This window comes from Crocodylus porosus, unplaced genomic scaffold, assembly GCF_001723895.1.
Source record: "Crocodylus porosus isolate Cpor-Errol unplaced genomic scaffold, CroPor_comp1, whole genome shotgun sequence".
Taxonomy (NCBI): Eukaryota; Metazoa; Chordata; order Crocodylia; family Crocodylidae; genus Crocodylus; species Crocodylus porosus.
The window spans coordinates 79,563,626-79,580,043 of record NW_017728886.1 but is presented as its reverse complement, the minus strand read 5'-3'; the positions used below and the strand labels follow the sequence as shown (position 1 = coordinate 79,580,043).

General features: G+C 37.2%; 1 protein-coding gene across 2 annotated transcripts in view; it reads left to right on the top strand.

The window, feature by feature from the left end:
- ULK4 (unc-51 like kinase 4) overlaps window positions 1-16,418 on the top strand; it is a 442,797-nt gene that overhangs the window by 29,752 nt on the left and 396,627 nt on the right. For both annotated transcript variants that reach the window (XM_019537396.1, XM_019537387.1), the window contains exons 11-16: window positions 3,385-3,484; window positions 5,580-5,684; window positions 6,722-6,782; window positions 11,007-11,188; window positions 11,893-11,939; window positions 13,241-13,319. In XM_019537396.1, the coding sequence (XP_019392941.1) occupies window positions 3,385-3,484; window positions 5,580-5,684; window positions 6,722-6,782; window positions 11,007-11,188; window positions 11,893-11,939; window positions 13,241-13,319 (574 nt within the window). The remainder of the gene's footprint in view (window positions 1-3,384; window positions 3,485-5,579; window positions 5,685-6,721; window positions 6,783-11,006; window positions 11,189-11,892; window positions 11,940-13,240; window positions 13,320-16,418) is intronic.

Below are 16,418 nucleotides of genomic sequence, written 5' to 3'. Positions count from 1 at the left end.
AACAGTCCTTAATGACATCCTAATAGGACAGTATGTTTGAAACATTTTGTTTCAGATAGTCTAACAGTTTTTTACTGCAGTTCACAGGTAAAAAAATAGGGTTAGAAGGCAGCAGCATCCCTGACTAAACTGTTTAACTAATCTGCTCTTGAATAGTTCTAGGGATGGAGATTCTACAACTTCTCTGGGTAGCCTATTCCAATGCTTAACGGCTTTCATAGTCATAGTCTGTGACAGACATTCAAAAAACCTGAGCCTGAATTGATTCAGTCTTTGCAGGTTAGTCTAACCTGGCTAGGCTGAACCGGTTTCTAACCATGAAAACATTCCCTCTGAACTGAAGAAATGCAGACACGTGCCTGCAGTAGCTCAGGCTAGAAGCTGGGGGGTGCTAGAAAAGCCCTCCCTTCTATTTTTCAGTGCTGAGCTGAGGGGGGCATGGCCACGCCCTGGACCGACACTCTGATTAAGGAGGAGTGTCCCTCCTCCTCCTTCCCCCTGCTCCTCCTGACCAGGGAGGGAGCCAATAGGGTGTTGTTAACAGAGCATTTAGCACCCCATCAAGAAAACAAAAGCCTCTCTCATTAATTTAAACAACTTTTCCCAAGGAAAGAACAGAGGGACATTACCAGCTGACCTGTTGATTAGCTCCAAAAAGCTATAAACAGTTACTGGCCTATCTGCCTTTGTCCTGTCTGCCTTACCACATGCTGCCTATGGTCTGGTCCGTGCTGTGGGAGAAGGGAGGTGGGGAATCTCTGCTTGTGCAGGAAGGGGGGAGGGGGAAGCAGAGGGAAACCAGGCAGAGGGGTGGGGCCAGTTTTGCTCTGGAGCAGAGAGCCCCGCCCAGGGCTGCAAAGCATCTGGGATGCTGGGGGACTCTGGTTTAAGTGAAACCGGGAAGGAGTCTGGGACAGATATTGCATAAACCAGTTTGACCCAAATCAGTTAAGTCTGATACTATATTCAACCAGGTTTATCTCAAACCAGTTTCAGCCATTTTCAAACTGGTTTATATGCCCTGAATGTCTGTTCTGTTACAGGTTTAATCCAGTGTCTGATCACTGATACACAGGTTTACGTGTAATGTCTGTCCCCAGCCATAAAGTTTTTCCTAATCTCTAGCCTAGTTTTTGACTTGTTTTGTTTTTGTAATAAGAGTACAGTGTTTCCCCATAATCAATTGATGGTCTAACGTAATCCTCACTAGATTATCTGTAGTACTGCAGTTTAGCCAATCATTCCCCAGTCTGTATTTGTGATGCAGGTGTTCCACAAGGATTTTGCAGCTATCCTTGCTGAATTTCATCTGATTGATTTGGACCATTTCTCCAGTTTTCCAGGTCATTCTGGATCCTAGCCCTGCCCTCTAGTGTCTGCAACTCTGCCCAGTTTACTGTCATCTGCAAATTTGTTAAGCAAGTCCTATAGAGGATATCAATTGCTATGTATTATTTGTGCCATGTACCCCAGTAGTTTGTAAGGAAAAAAAAATGAAGTGATTAATTTTAGTTATAGGCTCAGTTTTTGTCTGAATGGAGAAGGTAAATGCTAATTAAAAATACTAGTCATGTACTGCTCTTGCAGAAGATGAGCCCAAATAAAGGGCTCATGTGTTATGATCCAAACACACAAGACGAATAGCCCATCAGCCGTAAGAGTAGTTCAGCCAGTGATTTTTGAAAAAAATAAGATTTACTAAAAAAGAACACTGAAAACCCTCTTTATAAAAAAATAAAATAAAATTGTAATGTGCTAAACTAAGTTTAACTTGAAGAAAAATGATGCTATTTTAATCTTTAATTCAGACATTTTGACTGCCAGACTTTTGAAGGAAGTCAAACCATTGCATTTGAAGGGAGTCACAAGTCGAATATCTGGAAACAAAGGGTTTGTGGATGTGCTAAACCAGTGATTCTCAACCTTTGATACCTTACATACCCCATGCCGACTGACACAGCAAAAGTGAAACCGGAAGTCCCACCATGGTACGTGTACCCCTGGCGGTATGCGAGACGCAGGCAGGGGGTATGTGGGTAATACCATCACTGTGAGCTGAGCCCCACTTTTTTTTACTGTGGCATGGAGCAAAGCAGCCTGCACGGGGCCTCCCTCCCTATTACCTGGCACACTGACGCTGGGGAGTGAAAGCCCCGGTGCACTGGACACAGTGGGAGGGGTGGCGGTTAGAGTTTCTGGCCTGAGAAAGCAAAGGCCAAAATGCATTACCCACATACCCTGCCCATGTCTCGCATACCGCTGGGGTACACGTACCACGGGTTGAGAAACACTGTGCTAAACCAGTGTTTGACTATAATAAGGTTTTTTGCAAGGCAGAGAGAAAATTTTCTTCCTTTTGTATCTTTTCTGGTAGTTTAGTTCAGTGATTAGCTCATTCAGAGTCAAACTGGGAGCTGAGAAAGTGGAAAAGCATGCATCTTCTTTCTGTCACTTATGAATAAAGACAAGGTGTGAAGGATGGGATTTACCAATCCTAAATTTTGAACTTGACATGATAATCACAAATAATTGATTCTGTTTATCATCTTTAGACAATACTTCCTTTGCATAATAAATTATGAAAGGAAATAGCTAGTTAAGCTCCTTTCTTTTTTTGTACGGCGTATTAATGTACAGATATTTAACTAATAATACTGACATGCTTCTTTTTGTGCATTTTAAAATTGAATTCCAGTTTCCATCTGAAGAAGTCATGTTTCTTTGTGGACACAAACTATAAATAAAATGACTAAAATTACAAATGTGGAATACGATTAAAATTGATAATGTAACATCTGAGTTTCCTGTGTACAGTTTTAAAATCTCAAGTAAAAGTATTTAAATGATTTTAATTGTGATCACAAATGTTTTTGTGATCACAGATGTGTTGCACACTAGTCTCTCCATGCTGATTCCTTTCATTGTCTTGCTTTTAAAGTTTTTATGAACAAACGGCCTTGGAAATGGGAGTGTGTGGGGGTGGGGGGAAGGCATGAGAATCTTTTGTAATTTTTTAATACTTTCCCAGCTTTCACAGAGCTGGTAGTGAGAACAGAAGAATAAATGTTTTCGCTCGATCTGAGCCTTCAAAAGGCCGAGAAGCATTTCCAGTGACTTTAATTCTCTTGAGATATTTGATGACTTAGATTGAGGAGATGGGATTTTGCCATGTTTACCCTATTCAGGGGTATTTTAAAAACAGTAAGTACATTTTTGGTAGATGGAACAATTTTTGTGCCTGACAGCCTTACAGCTTTTCAGAAAAATGGGAAATGTGTGAAAGTTTCAACAACTAGAGTATGGTTTATAGAATATGAAACCTATTCAGGACTCTCTCTCTCTCTCTCTCTTTCTTTCTCTCTCTCTTTTTTGGCTTTATTTTAGCTCCCGTCCTACCCCTAGAACCAGCATTGCTGTAGAAACCAACAGCGTTCTTCTTACTCCTACTAACAATTCCCCTCAGAGAGATTTACAGGCCACAAAGGTGAGCAGAAAAATATTATAGCCTGTTGGTAGTGTTTTTAGATTTAAGGTTGTAGCCTGAATTCCTCAAAGATTTATGCGTCAGTATTAAACATGAAATAGTACTGATACACTTTTTTTGTTTTTACTTTACAACTTCTGTACCAAGTAAAGTATATAAAATGGTGTATACTTACATAATTATTTAGCTTTCAATAATGGCTTTGTATAATATGCAATACTGATTTAATACCTTACTAAGAAACTGCATTATAGAAGAAATATGTTAGGGTCATATTTAAGGTTGTTACTGCAATATTTAATGTTAGTTCACATGTATAAGCATATCCTTTTTAGAAAATATAAACTTCAGTGATCAAAACACTGTACTTTATCTGATTTTATCGTTTCTATAGTCTTTAAAGACTAGGGATTTCATACTGTAGTGTTTTTAAAAATACTCATTACTGTGGTAGTTTTTAAGCTACAGGGTTTTTTGTGGAAGTGTGTGTGTGTGTGTGTATTTGTAAACAAAGGTCCATATGTGAAATAAATGATTTTTTTATTTATTGATATTGCCACTTAAAAGAAATATGTTAATATAATTATAGTTCATAAAACATACCTGATAGTTTTTTTAAATCACCTTTATTATAACTAATTGTACTCTAAAGAAAGATTAATTGTCTCACATACTTTAAATGTTCCAAATGCAGTCTAATAAATAACATAAAATCCATGAAATAAAATAATTGCATTTTAAATGTTAGAGGCAATGAGATTATTAATATAATTACATAAATAACTGTAGATATTAATTCCAAGATGTCTTTACTATTAAGAAAATGTTTTTAATATCTTGGGCCCTGCTCTTGCAAAGACATGTGTGTTTTGAATTTTCAGTGAGACTAATCCATAATATGTAAATTTAATCACATTAAATAATCTTGTGCAAAATTGATTCCTTTGCAAATTGGGCATGAATGTTTGTGCACATACCTTTCTCTTATATTTCTAGATAAACTTTGAAATGCTTTTTCAAGTGTTGGATGTTGTCCATATAGAATATTTCCTCTCAGGAATGAAAGTTATGTCAAAAATGGCATAAACTCTTAGTTGTATATAAATACCTATTCTTTCTACATGAGGCTTAAGAAAAAAAGCATTATCTGTACAATTGGGAGGAATCTGCTAATAGAAATATGTAGTGATAAGGATGGCAGGAATGTTGAATATTAAGATCCCTATTCTTCAGACTTTTAGGACTCAGGCAAGCTGTTTAATTTTCTTCTGCCTCAGTTTCCAATCTATAAAAAGGTGATGATGCTACTTTTTGTTCTCCTGCCCTTTACTGAGCTGTCTTTGTTTACTATAGGTTAAGAAATCTAGGCACTATATAAACCTTGTCTTAGATCTGAGGAAATACAGTTATGTTCCTTGTTTGGCATGGGGGGGAGAAGGCCCCTTGTCTTAGATTCAAGTACAGTGTTGTGGGGAAGTGGGGATTGGCAGATGTCTGCAAGAAATGGTGGTGGGGGAAAAAATTAAGACAGCCCCCTGATAATTAGGTTCTGTATATTCTAAACAAATTGATACATTTTCCACATAGAGAATCTAATTATTAGGGGGTCATCTTAAATTTAAAGTCATCTTGATTCAGGTAAATACATAAAATATACAGAACTAAGAGTATTTCTCTTATCTATACCAATGATGCTGAACCTATCTGGTCCCAGAGAATGGATCCAGCATGTGGCATTGGTCCAGGGAGGCAGTCTGGCTGTGGAGTGACCTGTGTTCTGGGATCCAGTCATGGAGTGACGCAACACACTGGCCCGACCATGTGTTTGAATGATCTAATGCATAAGGACATGTCATCCAGCCCAAAAGACTCCACAGAGGTCTAGAAATATGGCAGGAGGGGAGTAGAAATTTAATGATGCCACCACTCCCTCAGCACCAAATTTCTGGACCTATTGTAAGTCCCATGGGCTGGCATGAGATTGAGCACCACTGATCTATACAGTGCGGTTTGGTAATGGTGAAACACAATGTTGCAGAAGAAAAGTTTTCTTTGTTATAAATCTGTCTACTTATGTACATTTTTCTTTTTCTAGGCTGAACATATATGTTCAAGTCAGCAGGATATGGAGTTCAGGCTAAAAGAGCTTATCTACACTGAGTTTGACCTTATTGTAACCCCCATTCTTGACAATCCAAAGGTACAATACAATAAAATAGTAAATAATAGATTAAGGGCTTGCAGGGCTGGGCTGTTTATGCACAGCAACTTTTCACACAGTGAAACTCTTCCTTACCTTTATAATTTTCATTATACACAAATACACCCAGTCATTTAGCAAGCCTTCTTGAATTTTCTGGAGTTTTTTTCACACTGTGATGATACAAGTTTAGAGAATTTAGAGGATAAAATGTGAGTTTTGCATGACTTTTATGTAACACGCCAGATATTACAAAAAGCAATGCAAGTTATTCCATGACAAAAATGGGGAACCTGCAATAACATTACATATCTGCCTTAGAGAAGTTCCAACTTAAATCAGCAACATACTTTCTCTTAACTAGCTATACTCATGCATCTGATGATTTTTAGGAGAAAATATTCCAATCCACACTGTTCTTGTGTCGCATACTGCCCTCTAAACTCCAGCTACACTGTATTGACATCCCGTTACTATAAATCACACTCAAATGCATAACTGAATGTATAAGTAATTGTCCAACTCAACCATAAACCTTCATTGCATATTGATCTCTCATGAAAATATGCATTTAGCACTGGATGCATTACTATGCTAATATGAAATTTCCTTTTTTTTTAACAATGTGGTAATGCTTTCAATGTACGTACTATATAATAGAAACTCTTTATTAATTGGTCTTTAACCACGTCTATTTATTACCCTACAATAGATCATTTTAAAAAGAAAAGGCATTTTTTTCTTATGGAAGTGAAGTAAAAATGTAAAACAAATTATGGGTGCTCTATTTCTGTTCATTAAAATCAGCTCAATGCTGAAATTGGTTACTTAATTACTGCCAGACTGATACTTTAAATCGTAAGTAATAGCTTGGAATAAATTTATGTGATAAAGTTGACATCGCCTTAGTAATGGCAAGAATGTTTTTATTGGGTGCATGAAATAATCTCATGATTCATAATATCAAGTTTATCTACTCAGACTTTCAGCAGTTCTTTTAAAAACTAATAGTTATATCAAACAACTTTTTTTTCCAGATAATGAAACAAGCACCAGTTAGATTTGATCAGAAAACACTACATATACCAGCATATTCAGGTACAATCCTGCTAAAGTTGTTTAAAAGTATAAGTGCTACAGAAGTAAACGTAATAATTCTTTTCCTCTTTGTTATTTTCCATTTGAAGAGCTGCAGTCTCCTTTTGATTCATATCTTTAAGTTTCATAGTTGGTGATTCATGTTTCTTGTATTACATTGTAATTTTGTTATAAACAATGCTAAATTGTTGAAATAAACCTAAGATCAAGTTTCACATAATATCTACAATAATTGCAAGGACAATGAATGATCTTCATGAATTGCAGTGCAGTCCACAAGAAAGTGATTAGGAGCTGTTATTGTTTAAACGTATTAACCAAAATAGTACCACATAAATCCATTTCTTACCTTAAAATTATGGAAAGCTGACATTATTTAAAATATGCTCAGGAAAGTGGAATCTCTATGCTTACATGTATTTCTCAAAGTTGCAGCATTTTCTAGCACACAACAGAAGTGGAGAAGAAGCTGATCACTTGCATCACTTACAACTTTTCTATTTTTTTTCCCCCTGCACATCAAACTTGGATCTGGGGAAAAAAGTGAAACTCTTTACAGTAATCTGTAAAATTGAATGTTTTTATTTACAGAAATTTACAATAAGCAGGTGTTATTGCTTTGATTAAATCACAGTTTTCTGGATGTGCAAATTAAATTATAAATGATGAACAAAACTTATTAAAATTGCCAAGTCAAGGAACTCAAAAGTTAGGAAATCCCAAAATTAACATTACATGTACAACTCTAGTTCTGCCTTCATATGTATAATCATTATGATACAGTCTTAATTTACACAGTTGTATTCATTTTTTCCAGTCCTTGTTTCTCCTCCTTTTTGCTCCTTATCCAGCCTGTTTTCAAACTCACCTTTGTCTCCAGTTTCCCTTATGAATTCCTCATCCCAGTTCAGGTTTCTTTCTGCACCTTCCCAGTCTTTACCACTTAGTTCTTTGTTACAATTTTTTGTCTGGCCAGTAGTTTTTATTCTCTTTACATCACTTTGTCTTATCTTGCTTCCTTCTCGACCTGCTTTCTTCATCAGCTCCCTGTCTCAAGCTCTGTCTTCCATTCAAGATCTCTTCTTCACTTCCAGTTTTACCAACATTGTTATCCCAGTTTACTTCTATTCTCATCTATATTCAAATAGGAGAGCTTTTTACACTGCTTGGGTGCCAGCTAGGATGTCACTGAAAATACAGGAGAAAGAGAAAGATGCTCAGCCCCACCCTTGTTTAGAACAGTAATTATAGGGAAAATTTGAATTTAGAGGTACATGATTACCCAGTCTTTGTAATATGTAGATGTTGTGAAAGGATGGAGAATGCTTGAGCATTTTCTGAGGACGTCATATGTGCTTTCTGATCAGCACTAGGAGCCTTAAGAGGCTTGAGCATTCTTAATAAGAGCAGAATTTGAGGGATTTCTTAGCACCTTAACATTGGAAAGTCTCTCTTGAGTGTACAGAAGCAGATTTTTCAAAGGCTTATAAAGTGGATTGCATACGGTAAATTTCATGGGGATGGCATAGTGTATATCCCTAACGTCATATCCCTTTGCATGTCTGCTCCAAAGAATGGAATGCTCCAGCTTTTTTCAAATAAGATTACTAGAATTCAACATAGATAAAATCACATAATTTTCTTTATTGTTGTTCTTGGAAATGCTTGAACCCCTGCAATTGACATTTTCTGAAAAATATTCAACCTAAGGCAGACAACTGATATGGAGAAGTTTAGTCAAAATGGTTAAAGTTTGATAAATGTGTAAGCAAGTGAAAATAGTTTCTGTAATCAGAGGTGTCATAACTAGTCAAAGCCATCGCAGGACCGCTGGTGAACCTCTTTGAGAATTTGTGGCACTCAGGAGAGGTCAATGTTGTGCCCTTTTTCAAGAAGAGGAAGAGAGAAAATTTCTCAAGGAGTCCATATGCGATAGGATAATAGGCAAAATTCTGAACAACAGCCAGCATGGTTTTGTTGCGGGTAGGTCATGTCTGACTAGCCTCATCTCCTTCTACAACCAGGTTACTCCTACCTGGATAAGGGAGATGAGGTCAATGTCATCTACTTGGACTTTAGGAAGGCCTTTGACTTGGTGTCCCATGAGGCTTGCAAGGTAAAACTAGAGGTCTATGGGCTCTACAATTCAACAGTCAGATGGGTGGGAAACTGGCTGTGGGGTCAGACCCAGACAGTACTAATTGACAGATCTGTGTTTACCTGGCGGAAGGTGGCTAGTGGGGTCCCTCAGGGTTCAGTACTTGGACCAGTGCTTTTCAACATCTTCATCAATGATCTGGACATGGGGCTGCAAAGCACACTGGCAAAGCTGGCCAATGACAGTAAGCTGTGGGGAAGTGCGGCCACACCTCAGGGTAGGCTGGTGATCTAGGCAGACCTGGACAGATTAGTTAGGTGAGCAGACCAGAACCAGATGCTGTTCAGCACTGAAAAGTGTAAAGTGCTTCATCTGGGGAAGAAAAATCCACAGCAAACTTACAGGCTCAGTGGTGCCATGCTACCTAGTACCATGTCTGAAAGGGTCCTGCAGGTCATAATTGACTATAAAATGAATATGAGCCACCAGGGTGATGCTACAGTTAGCAGAGCAAAAGATACGCTGGCATGTGTCAACCGAGGCATCTCAAGCTAACCTAAGGAAGTTATTCTCCTGCTCTACTTGGCATTGGTGAGGCTGCAGCTGGAGTACTGCATCCTGTTCTGGGCACCACATTTCAAGAAGGATGTGGAGAAGCTTGAGAGAGTCCAGAGAAGGGCCGCTCGTATGATTATGAAGGCCTGAAGAACAAGCCATACGAGGAAGAGGCAGATATGGGACTGTTCAGCTTAGGAAAGAGAGAACTTCAGGGGGATTTGGTGCCAGCTTACAAATATATCAGGGAACAGCATCAGAGGGTAGGTGAACAGCTATTCACCAAAGTGCCCCAGGGGAAAACCAGGAGCAATGGTCATGAACTAGAAGGAGGTTTCAGACTGGATATAAGGAAAAGCTTCTTTACGGTTCGTGTGACCAGACTCTGGAATAGACTCCCGGCTGTGGTGATGCAGGCACCCTCCTACCGTGGAGATCTTCAAAAGGAGACTGCACACGCACCCTGCTGGGGTTATTTGACCCCAACCGTCTTTTCGGTCCAGAGCAAGGGGGCTGGACCTGATGATCTCACGAAGTCACTTCCAGCCCTAAACTTCTGTGAATCTGTCACCCATCCCAGTCCTGCTAATGCCACCTTCAATTATGAAATGTTTCTAATGCCCAGCATCAAGTTGTTTTTTAATGGTTGCTGAAGTTGTAATTTTATTAGAACAAAAGGCTAATTGTTGTTGGGAGCATACCATATCTTCTTTGCATCACTTCCATTTGGTTTATTTTTGGAGGTATTGTTAGGCTTTATTACGTTTTGAGGAAGGGCTGTGTACTTTAGCTGAAAATATTTTCCTTTTTAGAAATCAGATAGTGTTTGTGCCTAGTAATTTTTTGCTTCTTGGGTGTGTAAACAGGAGGTGTGAGTAAAGAATAATGTAAGATTCTTTTCTTTATTCTGTAAAATTTGTTGGACAGTGATTTTGCTGACGGAGTTTTATCATTGCCTTTGTCCCCAAACAAATGTTCAGCAGATTCTTTGTGAGAGAGATTCATGGACTAATATTTTCAGATCTTGGTCCTTAAAGGGTAGATAGTAAAAATAAATAAATAGATAAATAAATAACCTATAGTTCCATGCTCTGTGTAGAGCCCAAGTGTTAAATTGAAGAGTAACTTGTAGTTTAGGAGCTGTGTTCTAAATATCACTTTCTTAATATTTTAAACTAGTGGTGCCCAGTTCATTGGGCCCTGTGAGCCGAAAGAGCGGCATGGAGCCAGTCTTCAAGCAAAATGTGGCATACGTGGCCAGACCTGGCACATGGGGCTGCCTTATCTGCCCTGTGGGTCTCCTTATAAGTCTGAAAATTTGACAGAACCGTGAATGGTGACAGCATTAACTGCCGCAGCTCTGGGAGCTGCAGCAATTAACACAGCTACTGCTCCCCTGCTACCAAACTTTGGTTGTGTCTTGGTCCCTTCCTGTTTTAAACATTAAAATTGTGATTGCGTCCAGAAGATTTGAAACTGCTTTGATTAATGTTGACACATTTAGTACGTAAAATGAAATCAAAGATTACAAGTTCTGATTTTTTAAACAGCTGCTCAATTTTTTTAAACAGCTGAGAAACTATCATCTCTGAAAGAAACGGATTGGAATGACTTTTTGCAACAAATTTGTTCATTGATCGACTGCACTGAAAAGAATACTGGGACACCACGAGCTAAACTGAATTTGCTTTGCTATCTGTGCACTGTAGCTGGCCACAAAGAAGTGGCAACTAGACTAATCTGCTCACAGCTGGTAAGTAATAGAGTTCTGGGAGAGTCAGCATGGTTCACATGTCAGCCATTGCAACAACTCAGCTGTCGTTAGCAATGCTTCCCTTTTATTTCTATTTTAAGAAACTGTTGATATAATGACGAATACAATACAATGAATTAAGGACAAAATAATGAATTATGCCTATTATATTTTATGCTACTAAATTTCATGCCAAATAAAAATTTTGAGGAGGAGCTGGGGGGCTTTGCATCTTTTGGACTAGATAAATATGTTTATAATCATTTGCTATATTAATAAAGAGTAAATTGTGAAGTGTTCCCAAGCTTAATAAGACCATGAAATGTTAAAGATGGTAGAATTTGGGGGAATCAAAATAGGCCAAAGTATGGAAAGTACAGCCAAGTTAAATTTCCCTCAGCTGTTGAAACCAGGTTTATAGTGGTAACACCAAAGGCAGAATATGGTCTAGCCAAAGGTCTGACAAAATAAGAACATGCAGTTGGGAGACGGACGCCCCTATTAGATCATAGAATACATAGATTTATTCAATATTCAGTTAACATTTTTGCTTTCACTGCCTACCCTTGTTTTATATTTGCAAAATAAACTCAGGGTTTTTTTAATATTTAATATAAAACTTTGAATACTGTCTACCATTATCTTGATTCTCATATAGCATCAGGGAGTTCGGTTCACAATGGATCGTATGTTTTTAATTGTAGTTTCCAGTATTACTTCAGCAGATGAGGGCAGCTGCCAATTGGGATATGTAAGTAACAAGTAATTCATTTCAAATGGATTTGTTGAAATACTGATCATCATTGAATATGTTAGATGATGTCCTTTAATTTTATGTACTGCCAGCCTTTTCTGATGACATGTGTAATGAATTGTTTATTTTCAGCATCATAAACATAGCAAGATCTGATATGTTCTAGCCACTACCAATTTTAAATGGCCGTTGAGGATTTTACTTATACTATAAATAAAAAAATATAATCCAGGAGTTGACTGATTAAATCTACTGCAGTGTTGACAAAAGACGCGAATTGCATAACCACAGTCCATTTTTTACAAATGCGTGCACTGTTAAAATGAATTTGTGATCATGAATAGGTCTCTTTTTTTACTTAACATATGTAATTTAGAAGTAGAGGAAATAAATAATTGGAAATATCATCTAAACTTTGATTTAGCTTTGATTTAATCCAACCCCTTCATAATGTTCATAATGATAGAAACTTACTTTGCTTTAATAGTCAGAAGTATTATGATGTAATAATGCCCTCTACTGGTTATTTTGTATTAAGGTTTTTAATCCTTTACAGCATTTAAAGTAAGTTTTTAATTGTCCTTTAAAATGATGCGTCTCATATTTAATTTGCTCCCATTCATGTTTTTCTGGGAATGAAATCTGTTTTGACAACTAAGATGAAAAGTGTAAAATGACCCATGGTGATCTTTTGTATTTTAAATTATGTTGATGAATATGAACAACAAATGAGATTAGCATGAGTATTATTTCTAAATCCACTTTATAGTGAACAAAGGAAAGTCTATGCCTTTTTATAGACCACTAATTGCTTATATCATAATTCAGTTAGAATTGCTGAAGTAACATGCTGTTGTAGAGGGGAAAAGGATGTCCTACATGTTGCCCTACATTGCTGTACATTGTGCTATGGTGATGTAGCCACGTGATTGCCAGCTATGTCACCGGGGTGGTGCACTCCCAGGTGATAGCGTGTCGGTATGGCAATGAAGCAGTGAAATTCACTTGTGTATCATGCAGATGGTGCAGTAACCACCCATATACTACACCATGCTTTAGTACTTCCAAAAGGTGTACTTCCGTATGGTGACATGTAGATGTGCCCAATGTGTAGTATCTAAGAACAAACTGGGCTTTTGCAATTACTTAATTTGTAAAATTGTGCTTGAAAAATGCCTGTACTTAATTATCTGTGTATAATATACCATTATAAATAACTAGTCACAATAACAATGTTTTTCTTATGTTTTAAATGTAGTATGTTTTTCATTTCAGTAACAAATGTGTTTAATTCATAGACGTACTAAAGTAGCCAGAGTGATTGGCTTACTGGCATCGCATACAACTGAACTAAAAGAAAATGTACCTGTTTTGGAGGTAACTTTCTTTTCCTTATTTAAGTTGCCAGAGTTAAGAATATTGATGTTTTTATTAGAAAACTCAAAAATTTTCATACCTTTTTATTAAACTTTGCTTTATTTTTTCTCCATGTGTGAAAATGGACTTACAACATTCTGTTATCTGAAACTACATATCTGTGATACTATATGCACAAAAATAGTTGTACTGATTTTAAGTAAACTTTGTCAGAGCAATGATATTTTCAGCTTGTTTTTTTCACAAACTCAGTTTTACATGCTGTACTTTGCATTTTGTTTTTCATTAGGCTATATGAGTCTATTTTATTGACGTTTTGTAAAATGTAAACAAAGTTAGGTTTCTTCATACGCAGTTATTTTCTGAGATACGTGTTACTCTTATTTTTTTAGTAATATACATCTCACAGCTAAGCTTGGATAAAGCTAGGAATGTGACTAAGTTGCACTTCACTACTACCAGTCCCAGAATGTTTTACACTGAAAGGGAAATCATTTCCTATAGAGGACAAAAATATTTTTATTCCACACTATTTAAACTGTTGTCAACCATTTAAAAATTATTACATGCTGGTGGTTAGCTAGTTTGACTCCAAAGATTATTTAAGCACGTACATTTCTTTTTTTTTTCCTTTTCCTTATGGTACTTATACCTGGAACTTTGCACTTTGTGGTATCTGGCTGTGAAACATTTACATTGGGTGATGGTATTCTCTAAGCACATGTGGCCATCAAAACATTTGTGAGCAGAGAGAGGTAGTTAGCTAGGTTAGTCTGAAGTCAGTTAGAAGGCAGGGTAGATAGGCACCTTTATAGAGACGTATTAAATAAAATATATATGAGAGAGCATAAAAGTTGTGAACCCAGGTTCATTGCATCACATATTTAGTTAGTCTATAAAGGTTCATATCTGTCTTGCCTTCTGACATCAAATATTGCTATGTGCATATTAGCCCACAAAGATTGGAATCTGCTGCTGCTTGTTGGCACCCTGAAAGTAATCTGTAAAAATGTAACTCTCTCTCTCTCTCGGTCTCCTAGGGCACCACAATGTTTGGACTAGACTTTTTTTGTAAAAGACTGGAAATAAAATAATTTTTAGGGAAAGCTTACTTTGAAAAAATATCATTAAGAAACAATAGAAAGTATCTTTTGAGCGATGTTATAGATACAAGCTGGAGATGAATACTGATGTAAGCCCTTATTTTCCCAGTAAACCTACTACATATATGCAATGAGTTGTCATCAGTGATTCAGTATCTATATGGAAAGAGGTATCAAATATACCAGCAGCTGTTTAAACCCTGTATTTTTTTCTGATTGGAGACAGCACTGCACATCAGTATGCAAGTTGGTATGTCAGGACAGTGGCCACAGAGCCCAAACTGTAGCATGAACTGACTTACATGGGACAATATAAGACCTGGAAATATATTCAATATATATATGACTTTAGAGTAGGGGTTGACAACTTATGGTTCATGGGCTAGATCCGGCTTGCAGAGGTAGAGCTTAAGTGGGATTCAGTGGCTGGGAGGTTTCAGCAGTAGTCACTCTCCCCATACCACTGAGGATTAGTGGTAGTGGTGGCTGGATCCTAGCACCCACTGATCTGTCTGCCTCTGACCCAAACTGTGTCAATCCAGGCCACAGCCTTAAAAGTTTGCTGATCGCTGCATTAGAAAATATACATTCCACGAATCTTACAATTTTTTTTGTTAATTATGTAATTGGTTTAGTTCAGACACTTTGAGCTGAATGTATGTTTAATAACACTTCAGTTATGCCACAGCAAAACTCACATGGCTTGTATGGCACTATTTAAAGTAGGAGGCATAATTTTGAGAGATTTGTTTTGTTTCTTTGAATATATTAAAAAACTCTTCAAATTTGTATTAGGTCTTCAATTGCATCTTGTAATCTAGTGCATGCTCCAGTTTGGTCTCTGTGGCCACTGCCCTGACATACCAACCTGCATACGGAGTTGTCAGAAACAGTGCTGTCTCCAGCCACAAGACCTTATGGGGCTTAAACAGCAGCTAATATGACATGACAGGTTTCAGGTCAGTTCCCGGTAGGTAAGTCACAAAACCTTAGTACCAGTGATCCTAATTAGGATTCTTTGACAGTCTTAGGAAAAAAATAGTCTATGAAGTTTTTTCACTGGTTTTGAACATGAGGAAGATCATGGTCTGAATGGACAGAGGCTTTAGGACTAGACTTATGCCCAGGTGTAGGATGGTATGATGAATATTTTTTTAGTGTTGTGTCCTGCTACATATGTTCTATGGCTAGAGAGCTACCATCTGTGGTATAGTTCACATGAATAAGCTTATGTACATTGATATAATAGAAAAATCAGGAAACCCTTTTGCTGCCTGTTGTGTGAGAAATTCAGTACCCACTCTTCTGATAAAAGTTTGCAAAGTTTAGCATTTACACCTGGAAAGAGCAGCTTGTTGTACAAATATCCACTAGATGTCACTCAAATACAAAAATAAACTATAAGCAAAATGTACATTCTTGTTCAATTTGAATCTCAAATTGAAATGGACTAGGCAAATTCCTCAGGAAACACTATGTTACACTGAGGTCTTCACTACCTTTACAGTCTAATATTTGAGAAATATTCATATTTGCAGTTAATGAATGTTCTTATACTTGAGTTTCACCACTGTCATTGCACTTCTCATTACTTTAGCCCACTTTAGTGATTGTAACAAAACAAGTAAATTGGTTTCTTACATATTTTATTGATTGCAGTTGAAGACATGTTTATGTGGATTTGTCCAGTCACAGTAAAGGTATACAGTTCTTGTGGTTGTACAGCCCAATTTTGTTCTAGTTTATGAGCCCTTTCAAGGAGTTGTCATTTGCCAGTCCAGAGCATCTATCCATCTTCCCGCTTGTTTTTATGTTACTTTTCTAAGCTTTTAAAGTTTTTCAAGTTTTTTTTCTTGTGTTTTTTTACTTTCAATTGAGATTATTTTTCTTTTAATTTTGGGGGCTAGTTCTAAGAGGAAGAAATTTCTACAGTGCTGTAGCAAGGAAGTTTGGTGCCCGGTGCAAGCCCACACCACCAGCCTGCCTTCACCCCGCA